This window comes from Pseudorasbora parva, chromosome 11 (assembly GCF_024679245.1).
Source record: "Pseudorasbora parva isolate DD20220531a chromosome 11, ASM2467924v1, whole genome shotgun sequence".
NCBI lineage: Eukaryota > Metazoa > Chordata > Actinopteri > Cypriniformes > Gobionidae > Pseudorasbora > Pseudorasbora parva.
In genome coordinates this window covers 15,189,544-15,213,683 of record NC_090182.1, presented here as the reverse complement: position 1 = coordinate 15,213,683, position 24,140 = coordinate 15,189,544, and the positions used below count along the sequence as shown (strand labels likewise).

Here is a 24,140-nt window from a genome sequence, read left to right as displayed (position 1 = left end):
CAAATTGTGTAGACACGAATCTCTTCCGGATCTCTGGCTGGATGCCCTATGCCGGTGTCCTTAAATGATGCTGGGGACGAAGAAGAAGAAAATGATGATGTCTTGTTAAGGGTTTTATTTTTGGCTTATCAGACTCCGCATTGGATAAACGACTTGGGGAGTTTTCAGCCCCGGGCGTACACAGATCAAAAGCCGTTTCCCAGGCCAAAGAAAGATACGGAGATTAAGGGGAGAGAGAGGATAGAGAGAGCTGAAACTCCTCTCCCATCAGATAATACCGCTGCCCGGGCCAGGATGCAGAAGAGAAACCGAGACTCCAAATCACAGGATGTGTGAATAAACGCCAGCTATTTAAAGTACGTAAAGTGGGGATTTACGACGTAGAGTGAGTATATACCGGTGTAGGACATTCATAACAGACCTGTTATTTAAAAGCGTTTAGGCTCAAGTTACTATTTGCTTTTGCTCTGTTTCGACATCGGATCAATAGCACTGCGTTTGAGTTTCCGTCAGTCGGAGAGGTTACAAATGGAGTCCGAGGCTTCACTTCGTGGCCTAGTTAAACAGAACGCAAACCACGATGTAAAAAGTTAAATGATCGTAGTTTTCAGTGGTTTATACGGTATTTGTGGTGCTATTTAATGAATAAACATTATTATTGTTTTGACGTCATGTTTTACTGTGTACGGTAGTAGTTTGGAGGACTATTCTTAGCTGAGGTGGTTTACCGAGGACGGGATAAAACCGTGTTTTTTTGTTTTTTTTTTACTCAGAATGGAACTTTCATCTCTGAAATTGTTAATGTTTTTGATGTTTAAGTAATATTGGGACTCAATTCATCAGTTTGGTTTGAGTTTTTGCTGTAGTTGTATGACCGTGTCAGCTAATGAGTTGCCTAAGTTACCTAGACAGCAGTTGTGTGCAATGCACATATAACGTTAATGTCAAAAAAATGCTAGGTGGGTAGACAGCTCACAAGAATTTTAAATGTAGATTTTATTTCTTATTTGAAATGTACTGCAGTTATCTATATAGGAACCCGGACATGTGTTGTAAACATCACAGCGTGCAATTTTCGCAGAACCATTTCTACAAAATTGACCATTGTGGATCAGTCAAATCCCAGCACATTTTTTCAGTTTATTATTGATCATGTGGTCTGGTCAGATATCCTCTGACATCCATCATCCAGTTCATTATTGATTAAAAATTGATGGTCAGACATGATCTAACACATTTAATTAATAATTAAAATCAAGATATAATTCCCTTATGAAATGAATCAGTTTTCGGGTGGTTCCATGAATGAAGACAGCAGAAGTAGCTGCCAGAAAAGAAGATTATGAGTGGTTTAATAAGGCTTGTGTATGCAAGGCTCAAGGTCACTGTGTGGTCAGTGGGACAGCAAAGCAAAGGAGAAAAGGGGGATTGTAAAAGGGGTATGGGGGGAATTGTATACAAAAAAACCTGGTGGAGAATACAGGAAAAAAGAGGCACACCCTTTCCTGGTGAGTCAGAAGTTGTGACACAGGGCAGCAAAAGCATGATCAGGTTTCAACACGATGTGTGTACACATGTAGGTTTCACAATTCATTGCTTTGTGTTTCGCTTTGTTCGCGTGATTATTCATATGATATGGGCTACTTGTAAATGAAATGGAACCGGTATGGAGACAGTCAAGAATTTAATTTTAAGTTCATATCTTATCTGACATTTAATTATCTTCTCTTCTTATAGATACCGCTCTGGCCTGTTTAGGAATCAGAAAGGAGCAGGGCGGCATTCTAGACTCATCAGTCTCATCCATGTGAGGAAAGAAAGGCCTCATGGGACACTATGCAGGGGTAAAATGGTTTTGCACACTTATGTGTCACCACGACTTGGCGCTTTCAACCCTGGACATATACGGATTGTGTGCAATTGCTGTGATGGACATGCACCCAGCTGCGGGCGTTCCTTTTTTGCATATGGACCTCTAAAGAACAACTCTGCCACGTTGTCATGTGGATATCTAAACTTGCAAGATTCATATGATTGCGACCTGGGAAGCTGTGCTTTTCTGCTCACATTTCAACAAATTTGTCTCTTCAAAGTGTGAGCATAGATCTGAATGAATGAGAATGAGCTCTCATTTAGGGCACAAGACATCAAGAGCTCTGTTTTATATTTTGTTCTAGTAATTACGATCTTTTCTTAGACGGACTGTTCCAGGGGGAATCCAGACTCCCATTGAGATTGTGAAAAGAAAGTCATCTCTTTTTTTTCTCTTAGTTTATCCTTTCACTTATAACTTTTGTTTCACTGTATACCTACCACCAAAACATTTTTCTTTCTGTAGTCTTACGTCATGCACTCATCTGCTGTAATGCTTTGAGAGATAAGAGATTGGTCTGTATGAATACTGTATGAATGCCTGAACTCAAATTGCTGCTTGCTTCCTTTGAGCTCTTTTTGGTGTAACATGGGGCTTACCAGAGATTTGCACTAAAAGAGCTTTGCTGTCACTTGATTTTTCCTTTTATTGACCAAATCTTGTTACATTCAAGCCATACAAACTTATTTTTGATGGAACTAGAGCTATTTTTGTATTACAGTAAAGTCAAAGTATCGCAAATTAGTCTATTTTTTATGTATCAGCACAGACGTATACAAAAAAAAACATCTGCACTATTTTACATTACTGTTTGATTTAGGAAAGAAATTGATTTGTGAGAACACAACTCTGTTTATATCAGTTTCACTAAACATATTATTATGGCCATGGCTACACACCATCCTCACTCAGGTGGGAGACAAGCTTCCTTCTCTCTCTGACGAATTCCCCTGTTCCTGTTTTTTTTTTAAATTCCTCCAAATGCCTGTGGGCCTCAGTGTGGGCGGGGCTCTCGGGGACCCCTCCCCATCCCACCCATTCCGCCCCAGTCGCTATGTGCCTGTGTCTGCAGCAACCGCCTTCCTTGTGGGGGCCACAACGCTGTTTCTCTGTTTTACGTAAGTAGAACCGTAATACATTAACACAAATTCAGTGCAGTAGAATTACTGTAAATGTAATGAGAGCCATCTCTGTGCAGGTGTCCATGGCTGACAGAGCGGTTCTCCTCTTCCATTCCGCTATATAATGCTGTGGTCTTTCTCTTCACACTGGCCAATTTCTGTATGGCCACATTCATGGACCCTGGCATCTTTCCTAGAGGTACGCACTTATGTTTTTTAAAATGTAATTTGCATTGAGAAAATGTAAGTATGAGTTGAGAAAATGTAAATGTGAGTAAAGTTGTGTGAAGGTGGGTGGAACTGAGACTTATTTTAATCTATTCTTAGGTCATTTTAGTTTTTGAATTTATTTTCATGATACTAGAAGTAGATATTGGCATAATAATAACAAAAGAAGCTAACAAATGTATGCTTTGTTATGTAACACAATAATGTTATTTTTAACTTGCCTAATTGTAATTCAGTAAAACAAATGTGATGCATAGTTACAAATGTACACTACTTTTAAGGTCAGTAATATATATATTTTAAATTACATCGATTCTTTTCCTTAGCAAGGGTGCATTCAATTGATCAAAAGTAACATCTCATTAACAAATATATTTGCTCAAAGAATCCTGAAAAATGGTTTATTAGTTATTTTCAATAATATTTTACAATATATTACTGTATTTTTTTTAATTATATTTTAAATTTATATATATATATATATATATATCTCCAGAATAAAAATGAAAGGAAATTATAATTTGCGAAATTATATTATATATATATAAAATGTCTTAATTTTCCTGATGCAAATTATAATTTCCTTTCATTTTTATTCTGGTTGGGTATGACCTGGACAGTATTTTTGAATTACTTTATTTATAACAAAAATTTTTGTTTGAGCTGTGATGTGTGCACACGTCTTACAGCTGAGGAAGATGAGGATAAAGAGGATGATTTCCGGGCTCCGCTTTATAAGACGGTGGAGGTGAGGGGCATTCAGGTGCGGATGAAGTGGTGCTCCACGTGCCGCTTTTATAGACCACCGCGCTGCTCACACTGCTCCGTGTGTGACAACTGTGTGGAGGTATTTGTTGTAGCGTCACAGTAAACAATTCTTCAGTGTTTCGGTGTATATTCTTGACTTTTTTTTTTTCCTTTTTCTTTTTTTTTAATTGTCTAAATATGTATATGCATGTGTGTCTGTGTTTAGGAGTTTGACCATCACTGCCCATGGGTGAACAATTGCATTGGGAGGCGGAACTATCGTTATTTCTTTCTGTTCCTGCTCTCACTCACTATTCACATTATGAATGTGTTTGGCTTCAGTCTGCTGTACATCCTCCATCACACAAAACAACTTGAACAGGTCCACTCTGGAGTCACGTATCCTTTACACATAATGCACTCACCTATGCATGTACACTAAATGCACATCAACTTGTTCAGTACTGTTGGTATCCTTAACGCACTACTCAGTATGGCAGTGATGTGTGTAGCTGGTCTGTTTTTTGTCCCGGTTGCGGGACTCACTGGGTTCCATGTTGTCCTTGTAGCCAGAGGGAGAACTACCAATGAACAGGTGTGTGTTTGGGTGTGTCTTTTGTCCACATTGAATGTGTTTAGTCGAACAGAATGATGTTCTTTTTCTGCATGATTTCCAAGGGTGTGTGGTCTCAATTTTCCTCTCTTTACCCTCAGGTGACCGGGAAGTTTAGAGGCGGCGTTAACCCCTTCACGCACGGATGTTTAAAAAACATTGCATATGTGCTCTGTAGTTCACAGGCTCCCAGGTTCAAAAGTCTTATATCCTTAGAAAATGAAAATGTGTTTTGCAGGTTTTCTTGGAATTAAGTTCTAATTGTACGTAAATGTTTTTTGGGCAGGTATCTTGGTCGCTTACGAAAGCCTCATTCTGTTCAGGTCCAGCCACCATTTTTGCGGCCACCTCTATCTGAAGCCCAGCTAGCTGCTAAAGTCCAGGATAATGGCATCCAGCAGGTACAAACGCCTTATTGTACCTTTTTTCATAATTTGGACATTCATGATTTGCAGCCCAGTGCTTTCCAAATGGAGTAGGTCTGTTATGGTAGTTGTTTTGCACAGCATAAATAAAAATAATGTAATATAATAGTTAAACTCGATCTGTGCTGGTAACTGAAAGGTTGTAGTTTCAAAACATAAAGCAAAACATAATTACACATTAATTGATAATAATTTGAAGTGTTTTTGAGCCATATTTTGACTTTTATATGAAACTATTTCACTTTTTTTTAAATTGGACAGCCAATAAGTGGTCATTAAATTGCTTATTCAATGCATTATAATAATAAATAAATTATTCATAATGAATTTGATGTGTAACTGTTGTAGTCTAATAATTATTTGGATACTGCTGTGCAAAAAAAGTAATGAATAAATGAAATATTGGTTCTGATTTTCTAATATTTAAAAACAAAAAACAATTGACATTGGATATTAAAATCTATATCAGTCGCCCTTTTCCATTCTTACCTCCAAACTTTACACTATTTAATTTGTCATGCTCTTGAGACATTTGTCTGTCTCTACAGCTGAAATTGAAAATAATTGACATCCAATGGTAAAGATCTCTGTTAACAGTAGGTTCATAATATCCCTTTAGAAGAACAGGCTATTTTTGCTGAGAGTTTCTCTGTGTGTGTACTTCAGTCTAAAAGTAGTCTGGAGATAATGGAGAGTCAGTCCACTGATGCTGATCCACCTCCACCACCAAAACCAGAGCACAGATACCCTGGGCTGCCTCACACACAAAATGAAGGTTGGTGCACATGCAGATGTATCATAGATGTCAGGTCAAGTAAAGATTTAAAAAAAAAATAGAAAAAAATAAAATAAGATTTTCATAACAATCTTTTCTTCCAATCAGAGTGCAGCTTGCTGACTGAGGCTCCACCCACACCATCATTGTATAAATATAGGCCGGCCTACAGCAGCCCAGGAAAAAACCACACGGCCTCAACACATTCCAGCAAGGTAAGTCTAAGTGCAGTGCACACAAGTTCAGGTACTGAAATTGTACAATATATATCTATTTTTTTGACATCTATATCTAAGACATCCTTGAGGTTTGCATTGCATTTTTTTCATTTTTTCATTTTTGTTAATCCTTTTCTTTTACTATTTTTCTTGATTATCTGAAATCACTGGCAGTCAGTGAGCGAGTAAGTTTAGATGTGAGTCATCTGTTGTTATGGTGTGTTTTGCACCTTGCTCTCATGTTTTGTCATTTTGACTCTGCAGTTGTTGCGTTATATTCAAGCTGGACTCTTTCCTGTTGCCGTTTTCCTCTCATTCTGAAGCATAACTTGACTCCTTTCCTTTCCTTTATCCATTCTGTAAAAATGGCATGAATCTAGTGTCAAATCCTCAGTGTTTTAAATAATTATTGTGCCTCCATACATTCCTACAGAGCCTCCAAGGGGACATGGAAAAAAATATGAGAAGGGAAAAACTGTTTCAGTGCTTTTGTATTCCCTCACAAAAACTTTTGAATTTTGCTGAAACACTTAGTTTTTTTGTTTTTTGCTTGTAAAACGTTTGCTGTGCTGTTTTCAGTGTTTTAAACTTGCAGTGACTTTTTTGTTTTTTGTAGGGATACACAAAATTTCCTCCATCAAAAAATTTCATTCATCAGAAATTTCATAGACCGTAGTTAATCTTGATCTGTACCAACCAGGCCCTGAGGTTCGGCATGCATCTTTGTGGATTAATTGCTTAATTTCACCTTCAATTTGGTACTCGCACGTTGTTATCTGTGCACACTTTTGTGTTTTTCGTTTAATTGTAACTGAGAAAAACATTTTCTCAGATACATGATTTATTTTGAGATTAAAGGTCTATTCTCAAAAGTGCTGAAAGATGGTTTTCTATGCTTTTCAAAGTTTTGGAACGCAACACTCTGTGCAAGAGTGCAAAAGTTTTTCAAGCAAATACAAAAATTATTCAAATATAATTTTTCCTGGAGTCTCATATTTTTTTCTCTCACTATGTCCCTTTAGGGGCTCTGTACGTCCCTTTTATACGGTGTGGTTTGCTCAAACTTTCAGTTGTGTGCCATCCTTCATCTCTTTGGTGATGCTTCAGCTGTCAGGAACGTTTGGTGTACACTTTGTCTTTCTTTTTCCTCTCAGATGAGTCGAGGGAACAGTATGACCGAGTCTCCCTCTGTCCCCGTCACTACTGGGCAGCCCAGCTACCGCTCAGACCCCAGTTTGTCAAGCCGAGGGGGTGCAGGGTGCCGTGGGGGAGGGGAGGGGGGTAGAGCAGGCTCGGGGGGGCTGGGTGGGGTGTCTGCGTTTGGTGGGCGATCTTATCCATCTTTTACCGACACCCTCCTCCAATCAGCAGCAGCCTCTTGCTCCTCAAGCCTTCGCTCTGCCCAAACAGCCCACAATGCCCTTGGGCCCCTCATCTCAGAGGGTACGACCTCCACTAGCTACAAGAGTTTAGCCAATCAGACGCGCAACGGCAGCTTGTCATACGAAAGCCTGCTGACACCCTCCGAAAGTCCAGAGTTTGAGTCTGCTGCTCACGAGCTGTCTCCACCCAGACCACACCCTCCGCACTCTCTTAGCACAGTACCGGGGTCCCCTCCTATTTTGGGGTACACGTCCCCTTTCCTGTCAGCTCAGCAGAGGGAGGGCTCTCTCCAGGCCTGCCCTGCCCCCCTAAGACCCTCCCCTAATAGAGCTTTCCTGCACCCAACAAGCTCACCCCCTTCTCGAGCTCCACCCCTTTCCCCTCGCGCTCGCTCATTGGGCTCCCCTCCTCCTGGCCCTGCCCCTGGCCATACACCTCTGGGCAAATCACTGTCCTATGGAGGTGGTGCCGAATTACAGCACCGCCCCTCTACCTCAGGGGGCGGGACTCCGATGCAGAAGTGAGTAATGCCTGCAGATTTTAGCCGTCTCTCTCTTTCCCCGTCCCACCAAAAAACCTGCACGCCTGTGTGTGTGATGGTCAAGTAGGACATTGAGGTCTAATGTTCGTGATTGTATTCATTTGGTTTGGTCTCTCTTCTTCTCTTTGTTCAGTAACACTGTCTCTTTCTTCTTGCAACCCATGGCCACCCTACTGTCCCTTGAATTTCTGTACGCACCCTCCATCTTTCTCTGTCCTTTCTCCTTCTCTGTTCTCTTTCTTTACGTTCGTCTGCTCTCTTCTTCCCTCTCTCCTCCTGCCTTATGGCCATAAGGATGACTCTGTCTCTGTGCTAAGGTTTGTCTTATTTTGCTTATTTTATGTCTTAAGTCAACGTATATGAAATGTACAATTACCTCTAAATGTGTCATTAGTGCACATGGAAAAAAAGTTTTTTTTGTTTTTTTTACCGTAATATTTAACATTTCCACCTCTGAAACAACTTTATTTTTGTCTGACATTAACAAAGCTGATTAGGCTTCTGTTGTAGGTCAAATTACTTTTCTAAAATCTTAATGCAGTAATTTCAGAATATTATAATATACACTCGCCTAAAGGATTATTAGGACACCATACTCATACTGTGTTTGACCCTGTTTTGCCTTCAGAAATGCCTTAAAGGGGTACTTCAGCGCTAGAAAGATGAAACTGTATTTAAACTGGGTCATTAATGTAGTAGAAATGTAAAATTATTTTTTAATTTGGTGCTTTCTAGACTGAGAAAAGACAGAAATTGTATTTTTGTCTCATCGGGATGAAAGACAACAATTCCCAGTATGCTTCGCTGCCCTAAGCCTAAGACAAAGCCACTGCTACTGAATCACTGTGACTGGATCGCTTTCACTTTCCTACCACGACCGCGTTCATTTTCATAAAATCCGTTCAGTTAGAGAACAGACAATTACAATTAAAAACTGAACGTGTCTGTTCAATATGTGATTTAGCTGCTGAGGAAGTGTCAGCACAAACCCAGCAGGAGTCAAATGACATACATTCCTAATGAGCTGTCTCGTGATGAGAGCTGAGGTAAACGCGACCGCACTCGCGGCATAGATTCACAGCGCGTGTTCAGTCTGGCGCGTTTTCAGTTCATGCCTTTGGAAGCTTAACTTTCCTAGGAATTAATTTGAGAAGTTGAAACACTCACTTTGCTCCGCCGGCCGCACCGCAAGCATTCTTTAGAAATGTTGGCCCATATTGATAGGATAGCATCTTGCAGTTGATGGAGATTTGTGGGATGCACATCCAGGGCATGAAGCTCCTGTTCCACCACATCCCAAAGGTGCTCTATTGGGTTGAGATCTTGTGACTGTGGTGGCCATTTTAGTGAAATAAACTCATTGTCATGTTCAAGAAATCAATTTAAATGATTCGAGCTTTGTGACATGGTGCATTATCCAGCTGGAAGTAGCATCAGAGGATGGTACATGGTGGTCATAAAGAGATGGACATGGTCAGAAACAATGCTCAGGTAGGCCGTGGCATTCAAGCGATGCCCAGTTGGCACTGAGGGGCCTAAAGTGTGCCAAGAAAACATCCCCCACACCATTACACCACCACCACCAGCCTGCACAGTGGTAACTAGGCATGATGGATCCATGTTCTCATTCTGTTTAAACGCTAGATTCTGACTCTACCATCTGAATGTTTTAACAGAAATCGAGACTCATCAGACCAGGAAACAAAATCCAGGTCTTCAACTGTCCAACTTTGGTGATCTTGTGCAAATTGTAGCCTCTTTTTCCTATTTGTAGTGGAGATGAGGGGAACCGGTGGGGTCTTCTGCTGTTGTAGCCCATCCGCCTCAAGGTTGTGCGGCTTCACAAATGCTTTGCTGCATACCTCGGTTGTAACGAGTGGTTATATCAGTCAAAGTTGCTATTCTATCAGCTTGAATCAGTCGGCCCATTCTCCTCTGACCTCTAACATCAACAAGGCATTTTCGGCCACAGGACTGCCACATACTGGATGTTTTTCCCTTTTCACACCAGTCTTTGTAAACCTTAGAAATGGTTGTGTGTGAAAATCCCAGTAACTAAGCAGATTATGAAATACTCAGACCGGCCCGTCTGGCACCAACAAACATGCCATGTTCAAAATTGCTTAAATCACCTTTCTTTCCCATTCTGACATTCAGTTTGGAGTTCAGGAGATTGTCTTGACCAGGACCACACCCCTAAATGCATTGAAGCAACTGCCATGTGATTGATTGATTGATTGATTGATTATATAATTGCATTAATGAGAAATTGAACAGGTGTTCCTAATAATCCTTGGTAAGTGTTGAGTGCTGCAGAAATTAAATATTTTTTAGGCCAGTTCTGAAGTTGCCGTCACCCTGGTGCCTTTGACAACAAACAATAGGATTTTTCCATTGTCTTTTGGATATTGCAGATATGAAGTGGTGCACAACAAAAAAATGAGTCATAAACATTTTGTTCATCATTAAACTCTTTACAAATGCACACAATTTGGATGAATTAAGCCTAAATACAATCACCAGAAGTAAAAAGCTAAATGTAGACTTTAAATGAACTGCACAATGGTCACATGACTTCAACGTAATCACTAAGCTTTTGAAAACTTTATTCAAAAGTGTTTAAAAGATCATGAACACAGTGAGGCTGTAAAACTGGACTAGTGTGCTTACCTGTTTGCTGTCCCATTTAGCCACTCTTAAGCATCTGTCTTTTTCAAGAAAAGTAAAAATTACTAAAAAATGATCACAAGGGTAAATACTGATGTATTTTATGTTGTAGAATAAAATGTAAAAATATCTTGAGCTTGTGATCACCACAGACCTTATTTCAGCCATTTAACTACCAATCCATAAACAAAATGTATTGATTTCATAACATTGGAACCGGAAGTACTAATATGGTTCATATTAAAATATAATAAATACTGATAATTAAAAATGAAGCAGTATTTTGGGCTAACAAAAATGTTGCCAGAGTTTTAAAGGCAAGTGAAAATCATGGTCAGGAGAAAAATCCTGAGCCTTTGTGGCCTGACTGTTGTAAGAAAGTTTACAACATTAATAGCAAAAAAAAAACCCCAAAAAACAGTAACACACCTTCACCATCCAATCATTTGACAATGACCTCCTTGCATAGTATGGTAATAAATTGGCTTATCCTTTCATGTTGACTTGAAACCTTCTTTGTGAATGTGCCTTGCTTGCTTTGTCTCTCTTACATATAATACATATATTCCTTCAACACTGTTAAGTGCATCCAAGCTGGGTTTGGCTGTATTACCGTTTCCACATTTATCATATCTAATTTTTCTTAAATTTTGTCCCCCCACCAACCATTCAGCTCGACTTGTAAACACAATGTGGCCAATCATAACACCCACTCACACAAACCTGCAGCAGGGGTGAAGAAAGTGACTGGTGTTGGAGGAACAACCTATGAGATTTCAGTATGAACGACTGACAAGAAAGAATCAGGATTTGCTCACCAGATATTGCCCTCGGCGCCTCAATCAGATGGATGCAAAGCTGCTCAACCACACATGCAAAAAAGACTATAAACACAAATCGTAAGTGTTTCCCTGTCAAACTTCATCAGTCACTGTGGAGGACATAGATTGAAAACGTGGACCAGTGAAGACGAGTCTTACAGCGTTTGGTTTTCTGGATATCAATATGGTACATAAATAACACAGACTTTTTATAGTTATTTAAAGAATCATTTGGTACTTCAATGTATTACCTACCGATTTGTACCTAAGACTCTCCGATGATCAATGAACATTCAGCCTTTGTAGGCGGGACCATGTGAGACACACTGCTGTCTCATCCAGAATGACGTCAACAGAAACCACAAACCTCTCAGCAGTCAGCCAATAAGCATTTGAAACATTGATGACATGAATTACTGTTTAATCTTGCGTATTCCACAGTGCGTTTTAAACCTTTAAAGGAATAGTTCACCCTAAAATGAAAATGCTGTCATCATTTACTCTCTCTTAACTTGTTCAAACCCTGTATGAGTGTCTTTCTTCTGCTGAACGCAAAAGAAGATATTTTAAAAAAATGTCGGTAACCAGACAGTTGATGGTCCCCATTGACTTCCACAGTAGGAAAAAAATCCATCAACAGTTTGGTTACCGACATTCTTTAAAATATATTTTTTTGTGTTCAGCAGAAGAAAGAAACTCGTACAGGTTTCGAACAACTTGATGGTGAGTAAATAATAGAATTTTAATTTTAGGGTAAACTATTCCTTTAAAAGGGACAGTTCACCTAAAAATGAAAATTCCGTCTTCATTTAACAACCTCAGGTTGTTTCAAACCAGTTTGACTTTCCATTTTCTGTGGAACACAAAATATATTTTATGACAAATGCTCTTTTACAGACAATAGTGTTCAGTAAAGACAAAAAGAGCACCATAAATATGGTCCATACGATTTTTGTGAAGCTTTGAGGAACAAATTCAAAATCATTGATAACTGCAAATTCGGCCATCATTAACAACTTTCAAATCGAACGTTGGCAAATGCATTTTCAACTTCGGGCCCAAAATGCAAGAATTACATTTGGTGGTGTTGACTTTTAAAACCGTGCGTGTGTGCAGATCACAGAATTGTAATTTTTGGGTGAACTGTTCCTTTAACTTTATTTTATTTTATACAGGTACAGATGTATATTGTAAGTATTAAGTTTGATAAAGAAGATTATATTAAAATGCTGGCATATGATGTATGATTGTTTGTTTTGGGTGGGAAGGTGTTTGTCAGATTTATATGGCTGCATCAGCCAGATGAAATTCTCAGCCAAAGAGACTCATGACAGATAGCACACTCGGCAAATAGGAGCGAATGTATCTGTAAAGACACAAGTTACAAGAGCACAAAATGTTAAATGAAAGGTAATTTAGATAAAGTACTGAAGATATTGTAACTTTGTGTCAGCGTGTCCACCAATCAGGAGCCATACTCCCTTGACACATGGTGAGCCAATCACAAGAGAGTTTATTTATTCAGCCAGAGGAGATCAGTGCAAGTACATGCTGGATGCACCATCATATAGATGGGGACATTGATTTAGAAATGTTGTTCTTTTATGTTCTTTTAATTTAAACTGGACATTGGTTAAAATAAACAAACCAGAGTGCAGTCATTTTTTCCTCATAGATATATGTTTGATTGTATTAGTCTTTGAGAGAATGAGTGTGAAATTAGCTTAACTTACTTGACTGTTGTACAAGAGCACATTCCAACTATCCTTTTGTTTCAGATCAGAGGTGGTTTGTGTCTTTTGTCTGGCTTTTGAGGTCTGAGGACCAGCGGCCGGTCAGTGTAAGGTATAAAAGCCGCTTATGCAGAGACACATGCAAGGTTTTTAAAAAAATCTTTTGTCATTTCCACCATGGCCTTATGATGCCTTTTTAACTGTTGTCAAGGTTATTTTAGTCTGCATATTGGATCTGAGAGATGACGGTTAGATTGTTGTGTTGAGTTTTGGGGAAGAATGCAGACTATTTTTAACCCTTCTGTATTCCTTTAATGCCGCTGACTCTCGAGTCACACGAGCAACACATTTTCAACAGAACAATAAATGATTCAAGAGTGAACACAAGCCATGTTTCCTCATTTTCAATGTTTTTATTCTGTTTTGTCATGATGTATATGCAGTGGCTGGTTGAAGTGTAAGCGATCAGTTCAGACACCTGCTTCACTAATAACAAGCACCATCTGCAAATGCATCTCTTGTTCTGTAGAATTCAGCAGGTAACTGGTGGTTTAAGTGCTTTGGGATTTGGTTAAGTACACGTGGTAATCCTTTAGTAAAATCCACTAAGACTGATACAAATCTTCTAGTTCAATACCTTTCTGAGGTCAGGGAATATACAGACAGACGAGTAAATAAGCTAAAATATGGACTGAAGGAAAGTAAAGAAAGAACCAAACTTGGTGAAGGAAGGCAGCAGACACTATTTATTTTTGGTCATCTTAAAGCAAAGCCTTGTAGTATACATTGATACTCTTAAATTAATTGAAAATAAAAATGTAATAATACAAAAAATAAAGTAATTGATCAAAATAACACTTATTTAATTAACCTTTAACAAAAAGTTTAGTCCTGAATTATTTTTGTATTACCTTTTTCCCATTTCTGTATTTTAGAATTATTTTTATTTATTTTATTCATGCAGTTTTATTCATATATTTTTATTTATACCACATGTATATATTTCTATATTTATCTTCATTGTTTAAGGTGAGTAATAAAACAGAACACAAACTGTAAAAGTATAATTTTTTTATTTTGAACTTCAAAAATATACATTTGCATTAGTAGCAGAGGTAAACCATAATAGCAGAGATATTTACCATTTTAAAAATATCATCGTTATCCTAATTAATCTTCTACAGTACTTTGCAATCTGATAAAACTGTTTAGAGTAAAATATATTCATGTACAAAATCTAAATTATATGTTAACAAGTTCTGTATTAATAAAAGACAATGACAAAGTTACCTGATTTTATTCAAACCAATACAAAGTTAAAGCTTCATGTTTACTCTAAAGGGTTAATTGACCCAAAAATGTAAAGTCTCTCAGTATTTACTCAGTCTCCAAACGTGTATGCCTTTTTTTCTGTGGCTCACTTTGAAGAATGTTGGTTACCAAACAGTTATGGTCACCATTGACAAAAATATCTCATGTTACACAAAAGAGGAATGACATGGGGTTAAATAAATGATGACACAATTTACATTTTAGGGGAACTTTTTAGGGGGGAAAAATGTAAATCCAGAAGAATCAGGAACACATCGGTGGATTATCACAGTTACTGAGCAATTGCTGATGCTGGTACTTCCTTGGATCGTCAATTAACTGAAAAGAACATTTTAATAGACATTAATAAAATCAGCTAAAAATTTGTGTCTCTCCACCCCCCCAGTGTGAATTCAAAAAAATGGTAAACACACTTAATCAGGGGGTGTAAATGCATGCTGATCTGGCAGTTGGCAGTTTCAGGCAACTAGTGTCATCATCTGTCTCTCTAAACATGCCAAAACCTCGTCTGCCAGTGTGTTTTAATATTACAGCATTGAAACTCTACTATCCCAGCATCCTCTGCTCTGGCATCAGAGCCCAGCCAACACGGACAAACAAAAAGACCACAGACGCTTGTGAAAGCAGACACAGATCAGTCTCATTCACAGACGGTGACTACCAGAGATGGGAACAGATAGTCTCAGAGCATGGGAAAGAGAGGGAGGAGGAGGAGGCTTACGTTTTCTTGTCTTTGTCTTTTTTGATGGCAGAAGAGCCTTGAAGAGACTGTAGGGTTTCAGCAGCCACTTTCCTCCTGTTGAAGGTGTTCATCTCCTCTTCTAAATCTCTACGCTTCTCCTCCAGGTTCCTCTTCTCCTCCTGATGTGTACATTTCAGCATCTCAAATCTTTCATGCAGCTGGGAATACAGAACAAAGTTCATTTAATGAGATACTCACTTTGATTTTATTTTTGCAATGAATTCAATTATTTATTATGACCGTATCATTTAATTAATTTTGTTCACCTTTAATCAGTTACCACCTCTAGTGTATAGTGTTTAGATATTAATTTAATTTTAAATTAAAATAAAAACAGTTTATAAGGATTTTGTTTTGTTTCATTAATAAAAGTTGACATGTTTTTTATCATTTATAGACATTTATATGTTATTTAATAAAAAGTGACAGGTATTTATAAGATTTTAATTTAATTTTTTAATAAAAGGTGTCAAGCATTTAAGGATTTTATTGGAAGAGACAAGTATTAAGACATTTTATTTTATTATTTAATAATAAGTAATTAAATTATTCACTGTAACCTACAGTCACCTAACGCTCAAAATAATTAATTGGTCTAAGTAGAGCCAACTCAAAGCAAACATATTAGGTCAGTCAAATTAACTTTTATGAGTATTTAGAACTTTCTTTCACAAAAAGGTCACAAAACTGACTCATTTTACGTAATCTTAATTTTTTCATGGTTTTTGCGTTTTATTAACTTGTTTCTTTTAATTAAGACAAACTTAAATTTAACTGAAACATGCGCTGAGATTTCTATTTGCCAGCATGCTTTGTCATGACACTCAAAAGGAAGAGTAAAAGCTCAAATTAAGTGTTTTTGTTCAAGATTAATGTTAAGGTGGAGATTTGGTAGTGTTTCTACTACCAAATAATATTTTGATAAGTTGATCATTTTAATTTATAAGTATGAGTTAGCTTGCTCAAATGTTTGAAGTTGAGCAATTAAATGTACGGGTACTAAATAAAAATCAAGTTCTGCTAAACTTTCAATTTCTTAACTTAAAAGATTAGATGTAACCAATTGCTTTAGTTTTTGTTTTACCAGCTTATTTGGGTTCACAGTGTAGCTCTAAAGCAGCATCTACACCAAAAGCAGTTGAAATGTAAGTTTTGCCTGATCATTTGTAGTACACATATAATACTGTCTTGAAATAATGCCAAAAATAATGGCTTGACATTTTTGAACGTGTTTTCCAGTTAAAACCAGTGGTTCTTACCTCTTTCTCCTTCTCTTTTAGCTCTGCTTCTGTCTCCTTCACTTTGTTGACAAACATCTGTCTCATCTGCTCCTCCTTGAGTTGTAGCTCTCCAATAAATTCTCTCCTTTTGGCCACGTATGTCTCCTGCAGACTGAATGTGAGGAGCATTAACAGACATTTCATTTGATACCTACAAAACTAAACCATGTCATGTTTGACATGTTTATATGATATATTTATAATCTTTATTTTTTATTTTTATGATTTTCTTGAAAGGAAGTAGCAGCATTATGTAAGATTAACTAGTACCAGTTAGCAATTAGAAGAGTCTTGGATGAGATCTTACAGTACCTGAAGGGTTCGCTGTCAGGGTCAGTGTCTTTGAAGCCCATCTCCTCCAGTTTGCAGCGGCGGTACAGCTCATAGTGTCTGGCGTGGGTCTGTTCCCTCAGGTCCAACATATTGACACGGATTAGCATCTCTCTCAGCTTTACAAAATCACAGTGACTCTCGTTCTCCACTGAGGACAAAGCCCAGACATAACTTCATTAAAGTTATCATGAAATCAAAACTGACAATTGTAATTTATTGAATATTGCAGTATTTATTATAAACGATTAATCCGTACACATTATTATTTTAAAAAAAATGATGTGCATCATCATCTCTTCTCTGATGATAGCTAAATCCAAAATGGCCTATTATAGGTGAAAAACAGTATGTGACAAGAGTAGTGTGTCCGAATTTAAAGTACTCATAAAAAAAGAGTAGGCAAAAAGCACCCAGATGATCCGATGATTTTGAAGTGTGTGTGTGTGTGTGTGTGAGAGGATTTTTGACTGACAGTAATGGCAAATGTAGTATGTAAAGATTACATTAATTCTACACACATCCAGCACTTTTTTAGTGGAATAAGTAATTACTTATTCAGATTAAGTACATATTCAAAAGAGTATGTGATTTCAGTTGCAGCCTGAGGGCCCTATTTTTACTCTCTGTTAAAGCTCACGCCGCAAGTGCACTTTTGCTAGTTTAACAACGGAAAAAACGCGCCAGCCGGATGGTCCAAAAGGGTGGTACCTAGTCTCCTAATACGTCATGGATGTGAGTTCGGTGTAACGTGCAATAAACCAGTCCGAGTCTCATCTCCCATTCCCTTTGAAAGCCAGTTGAACTCGCACCATGGTGGATTCACTATTTACATAGTCCCTGTGTCTGTAATAAGCAACGTGAATGCACACTGTGCACCTGGGAACGCCTCAGTATTCCCCCGCAAGAGCTGGAGGAAGTGTCTAAGGAGAGGGAAGTCGGGGCATCTATACTTTTAGACTGTTGACTCCACGACCTGGCCCCGGAAAAGCAGATGATGATGATGATGTCTTTAGACCAGATTTCTGTTGGTCAATAGTGCAGCCGTTTTCAGTTGCCTCAAAATAGCAACGCGCCAACAATGCACCGAAACACACCTCGTTTTCAGACCAGCAAGCCCATGGGCGAAATAGAACGGCAGGAGTGCATCTGCTATTCAAACAACTTACAACTTGCTATTTAAACAACAGGTACAATACCTACCCTGTACCACTCCCCATGGATACTCTCTGGCTCGCACCATTTTGTTCCCAATTTTAACCTCTTCACTGCTTCCAATTACAGCAAAAGGCAGATGCGCCTGCAATACAAGTCACAGGCTCAACATTAAAGGTGCCTATAGCAACATAGTGTGTATCTGTTTTATATAAAACATCAAATTAAGAAACATTTTAACTGACAGTTCATATTCTCAATATGCTTAGGCGTCTGTTACATTCATAGAAGAGTTTATTTCAGCCACAGCTTCATCATCTGTTGGGAACTGGTAGATCTGAACACCATTGCTGACCAGTTCACTCATGATCTTGATCTTAAATTTTTGAAGCTCACTCTTGGAAATAGTGTCTGCCTTTGCAATGATAGGAATAATGTTGACCTGGTTGGGAAGGAAATATCATTTTAATATATAATTATTAAATAAATGCACAATTTATAAGCTATTACTAAAAGACAATAAATGACAAACACTTTCTGAATACAATACCTTGCTGTCCAGTTTCTTCATGGTAACTAAGTCGAGAGATTTCAGCGAATGTCCAGTGGGAGCAATAAAATAGAGGCAGATATGGATGCGTGAATCATGATAGTTATAAAGGGAACGTTTTATTTTAAGCTCTTCTTCGAGGAAGTTTTCAAACTGGGCATCAATGTAGTCCACAATAGGTTTATAACTGCAGAGAAATAATAAAAGGTGTAAGACTTTGATTTCATCCTGACATTTCATTATCAATGTCATTGGGACAGTCATAAAGGCACAATATGTAAGATTTTTGCAAATATCCAAAAACCACTAGAACATGTTTATATATTTTGTTGACTTGTTTACTTACATTATCCCAAATGTTTCCAAGAATGTTTAAATCCAGAGAAATAAGCAATTTTAAACCAGGACTCGGACAGGGTCTGTGCATCTCCTATCAAGGATATCATTGTTTAATGATGTTTTATTTTGTAGAATCCATGGAAACACGCCAAAAATGCTTTAAAGGGGTGGTTGCAAGCGATTTTACTTTTTTAACTTTAATTAGTGTGTAATGTTGCTGCTTGAGCATAAACAGTATCTGCAAAGTTACAGCGCTGAAAGTTAAATGCAAACGGAGATATTGTCTTTTAAAGCTATGTCAGTTTATTGCCTACAAAAACGGCCTGTTTGGACTACAACGAGCTTCTTCCTGGGTTGGTGACATCATAAACCCTTGCTAGTCACCGCAGATGTGACTTCTGCCCGTAATGGTAAGGGCTGTGGCCCTGTATCGATCTTGCTTACTACATCATTAGCATTAGCAATCACTCCAGCTGCCTCATTCTGCTCAAACAGCTTTCAGCCTCACCCTATTTCATCCTACAGTAACGTTAATAAATCTTTAACTCATTAGCTCATACATGAATATGATTTCTGTTCGAGTCCTGTCAGATTATTCTCTACCGGCTTTAGATGTGAAGACAACAGCTCCCATAATTCCTAGCTCATTCACGGTGTCATCAAGATACGCCTTTATTTTTAATAAGCGACCTCTAGCGCAAAAATAACATATTGTGCCTTTAAGTGAAGTCTCAAGCATTACCTTTCTTCTTTATTAACCTGGTCGCCAAATCCCACAGTGTCTACAATGGTCAGCTGCAAATCCACATTGCTTTCCTGTAGGTTGTACGTTCTGGGGCGTAAATGCACCCCATTCTGGAAGTGGCTGGCCTCTTCATTTTCAAATGATGTGTTAAAAAGTGTGTTCATTAAAGTGGATTTGCCTATCCCAGTTTCACCTGTACAAATGAAGCAATATCTTGCAATCACTTGCAAAAATCTTAATGTTCAAATGCCAGCTCTAAAAGATTTTAAAAGCACTTATTCCTCACCTACGCAGAGAATGTTGAAGCTGAATCCTTGGCTCACTGATTTGCTGACCAGCTGATCAGGTAGACTGTCAAACCCGACATGACCGCTGAGAGAGAGAGACCTCATCTCCTCACTCTGAGTAATTACAACATCAAGAAAAGTTGACATGACATATCCATTTCATCTTATAAATGTATAGAAGTTCACTAAAGTAAATGTAATAATACATTTGCATATTGTTGGGGGTAAGTAAGGTTTTTAAAATAAAAACATTTTAAGTAACATTAAATAAATGACGTGGTCAAATAAATGCTACTCTTTAGAATTTTCTACTTATCAAGTAATTCTGAATAAATATGTATCAGTCGCCACGAAAATATTACTGTTTTCAACATGTTTCATGAGGAGCAAATTAGCCTATTAGAATGATTTATAAAGGATCATGTGACACTGCAGACTGGAGTAATGATGCTGAAAATTCAGTTTTGCATCACAGGAATACATTTTAATTTTAAAATATATTAAAATAGAACAGTTATATTAAAGCTGCAGTCCGTAACATTTGACGTTTAATTAACAGAACTGCATAAATCTTGCAGAAGAAAATTACAGCCGGAGCTACTTCTCTCTGTTCATGTCTATGGCGAGTCACGCAGGGACTGTGCTCCTCCACAGCGGTTCCTACCAGACTGGTCTGAAATAGTCCCAATATAAACACTTATTATAAGTGTACAATAAAGATTCAGGGTAAGACAAAACATGGTTTGGAAAATGGATTCATGTTGTACATTCTTAAATCTTTTGTAAATCTTGTAAATCGAATTTTTTGTAAAAGTTAGACAGCTTTAAAGGAACACGTCCACTTTTTGGGACTTAGCTTATTCACGTATGAGTTAGATAAGTCCATCCATACATACCATGTTTATCTCTGTGCGCGCCATAACTTTGTCTGACCCCGGCACGCTCTCTGTGCAAGCAGGTTGTCATGTTGATAATGTTGACGGAAGTTAGCCTATTTTCAGGCGCTGCATAATATAATTTATAGCCATAGTCTAGAAAATTGCAACTTTTCATTTTCCCTCTGTCTTAGTACACAATGTAACTATAGACATCACAACATGTAAATAGGAAAATGTTGGCATTAATTTGTCACTTATTCAGCCGTAGGCTAGATGGAGCCGTTTACCTTCAGTCTTTGTGCTAAGCTAGTGGTGGGTGCGTCAGATTGAGTTATGGCACGCATGGATATGAGAATGGTATGGACTTATCCATACCTTTACGGTAAATAAGCTAAAGTCCCCAAAAATCGGCATGTTCCTTTAAATTGTAATAATATTTTACAATATCATCAGTGCTCCATTACAAATTGACGCTTTTGCATTGTTCACCCTAATATGTCTTTTAATGTATGGCGATAATGTTCAAAGCAGTGAAGCTGACCCATGTCATTTTGTAACTGAGCATATTGGTATGCATGGACCCGGGTTTGAGTCTCGATCACAGAGAAAAGCAGCATGCTGAGGTATTCAGAGCTCCTCACTCTGTACAAACACAAGGAAGTGTTTCACACAGCCTTCATCTGTTCCACTGCCCCAGTATTCTTAACACACACACTGGGGCACAAAGGGTTCTTTATCCAGCCTATGTTTCTCAGTAACTGAATGTTTCCACTGCCATTGGCCTGAGAAACATCTTTTAAGTGCTGAATTAAAAGCATATTATTTATTTTAATAGCATAAATGAACAGTAGTAGGATGATTCTCTCATGAAAAAAGAGGGACATTGTGATATATATGAGAGATGGACATTAGGATACATGCTGACTGAAGTGGCAACCAGAAGCAGCAAAGCTGATCTGCTTACAAGTACTAATCAGCTTTAAATGACGTTGACAATAGATTTAGACCCTAATGTTTAAACTAAATATATAAACTACAATGCATGTTTTTTTTTTTTAATAGTAGCCTATCAACAGAATGACATGCATTGTGAAGAATCACAGTGATTTAGAGTAGGACCAAACATGATGAATAAGTTCAACTCGAATAAAACTCAAGCTCAAGCTCTTCTCTATTGTAACCAACATTTTTAACACATATTGCATATAACAACATCTTGCGCATAATTATAAGCAAATTAATGAAATATGAAAAAAGTTAAAGCATCTTTGACCAACTAATCCATTCGTCATACCTCTCGATGCACACATGGCAACATTATCAACAATAAATATTCATGTTAAACTGAATAATAATGTGCAGTATAAGAGGTAAATAACTTACAGGATATATGGTTACATCAGTGGCAGCCATGCAGATAGTACTGACTCTGACAGTATGCTTTCATTTATTGCTCTCTCTCTCTCTCTCTCTCTCTCTCTCTCTCTCTCTCTCTCTCTCTCTCTCTCTCTCTCTCTCTCTCTCTCTCTCTCTCTCTCTCTCTCTCTCTCTCTCTCTCTCTCTCTCTCTCTCTCTCTCTCTCTCTCTCAAAATGGCCACCTCCTGGCTGAATTAAAATGCTGGGTCTTGTGTTGCCCAAGTTCACTCCTCCTACTGCACTTACTAATGCACTTGTTTCAGAAAAGACTTGTTTATTTCTCAAGTGTCCAATCAAGTCTCGGTGCTCTCAACTACAGCTAGATATAGCTAGCTAATCTACCAGAAGACAACTACAATAAAATAAAAACAGATGGTGCACAAGGATTTGAATAATTAAAAAAGCATTCAAAATATATTTTATACTTGATCTATCATCTGTAGCTTAGTGTAATATAGTATCTACAGTAAAGCACAATTTGACGTTCCAAACATGTCCAGTAGGTGTCGCCATTTATCCGTTTTATACACCTTACCTACAACCATCCATTCGAAGACATATCATGGGTGCGTCTCAATCAACTCCAGTTGTCAGGGCACTGATCAGGGAGTCAGCCCATTGACTTATGTCCTGATCAGTGCCCTGACTAGTGAACTAGGGAGCTGATTGAGACGCAGGGCTTGACACTTGGGAAACGAGATCAAGTGGCACATGCAAGTATATATTTTAAAGCTTTTCTTAGAAACAACTTTACGCAGTTAGAACTAACTTCACGTCAGTTTTCCTCAAGTTTACACCGGTGTGTAATTCCTTACAGCCTGTCAGCATGTTCCACGAACTTTCGAAGCCAAGAAATGTGCTTTACTAGTATATATTACTTTATACATTTCTACTTATTTTATGTATCTAATGCAATGGCATTCATAAAGCTTCTACAAACAGTTCCATCATTCAGCGTGACTATAAATGGTAAGTGAACTAACATCTGTTCATTCATATTGAGGAAAAACTGTAGGAAATGAAAAAGCTCTAAAATGTAGTGTGCTATAAAACGTTAACTAAATGAGGACAGGCTGCAAAAACGATCCATTGCTTTATAATACTCTTTATTTAGGTAATCCACACAGTACAGTGTAATCTACACAGTACAATTTCCCCATCCACTGTAAAATAAGAAACTTTTTTAAAATATTCATCTTGAAACCCTTAAACCCATTTCATTCACTGTAAACAAATTATTGTACGAATCAGAGCAACTTGTTCATTTAAAGAGTAGACTACTGAGTCACACCTGTCACCTCACAGTCTTCTCGTTTTGTTCCAAGTATGCAGACACCTTGAATTATTGATTATTGATTAGGAAATAAACATTGGTATGCTGTGTTTAATGTACAAGGGAACTTATTCTAGTACAGGAAAACATTTCACTTTTAGTACATCATTAGTAGTCAACTACCTCATTAAGTTAAAAAGAACAGGTGTGCTTTAATTATCTGTCTAAAGATCCTCAGGGCTACAATACTATTGTGATTCTTCTAAACAAACCAGCAGTCATTGAGCAGTTGTATGTTAAATCAGCAATGAATTCAGTTCATTTATACAAGATGCATAAGAATCATGTTTCTCAAATGGAATGGGAAGGATCAAAGATCTAAGCACCTATCTGGCCCAGGGCCGATGTTAGTGTCGCTGATGACCCAGATCGAACCACAAAATAATATTTTACACATTATAATAACCAAAAATGGTTCCCTATCCATAATCTTCTACAGAGATGCGTGATGAATAATACTGAAACCTTTCAGGGAATCTTGAACAAGGACTGTTGGGCTTTTTGTCACAATTAAAAAAAAAAACAAAGCCACCAGCATATTCACAGAAATGTATGTGCTCTTAGTTTGATTTCATTACTGCCAACACTACATTCATAAACTGAACAA

General features: G+C 37.8%; 2 protein-coding genes across 5 annotated transcripts; one reads left to right on the top strand and one right to left on the bottom strand.

Annotated features, from left to right (window-relative positions):
• The first annotated feature begins 20 nt into the window (after positions 1-20).
• zdhhc5b (zinc finger DHHC-type palmitoyltransferase 5b) lies at positions 21-13,532 on the top strand. 3 transcript variants are annotated; one of them, XM_067457203.1, is made up of 13 exons: positions 21-356; positions 1,738-2,991; positions 3,072-3,193; positions 3,912-4,069; positions 4,196-4,368; positions 4,462-4,564; positions 4,684-4,775; positions 4,869-4,983; positions 5,674-5,782; positions 5,891-5,997; positions 7,155-7,903; positions 8,219-8,241; positions 11,265-13,532. In XM_067457203.1, the coding sequence occupies exons 2-12, from the start codon at positions 2,855-2,857 to the stop codon at positions 8,238-8,240; spliced, it is 1,887 nt and encodes a 628-aa protein (XP_067313304.1). In that variant the 5' UTR covers positions 21-356; positions 1,738-2,854; the 3' UTR covers position 8,241; positions 11,265-13,532. The 3 variants fall into 3 exon arrangements, with proteins under 3 accessions (XP_067313304.1, XP_067313301.1, XP_067313303.1); XM_067457200.1 differs by lacking the exon at positions 8,219-8,241; XM_067457202.1 differs by lacking the exon at positions 8,219-8,241 and having other exon boundaries at positions 21-385.
• Positions 13,533-14,201: 669 nt separating this feature from the next.
• septin8b (septin 8b) lies at positions 14,202-22,314 on the bottom strand. 2 transcript variants are annotated; one of them, XM_067457198.1, is made up of 10 exons: positions 22,167-22,314; positions 19,905-20,019; positions 19,616-19,811; positions 18,535-18,721; positions 18,265-18,426; positions 18,033-18,129; positions 16,812-16,980; positions 16,479-16,611; positions 15,199-15,377; positions 14,202-14,795 (listed from the first exon to the last, which is right to left on the bottom strand). In XM_067457198.1, exons 1-10 carry the CDS (start codon positions 22,194-22,196, stop codon positions 14,792-14,794), a joined length of 1,272 nt encoding a protein of 423 aa, XP_067313299.1. In that variant the 5' UTR covers positions 22,197-22,314; the 3' UTR covers positions 14,202-14,791. The 2 variants fall into 2 exon arrangements, with proteins under 2 accessions (XP_067313299.1, XP_067313300.1); XM_067457199.1 differs by lacking the exon at positions 22,167-22,314 and having other exon boundaries at positions 19,909-20,019.
• Between the last annotated feature and the right edge of the window lie 1,826 nt (positions 22,315-24,140).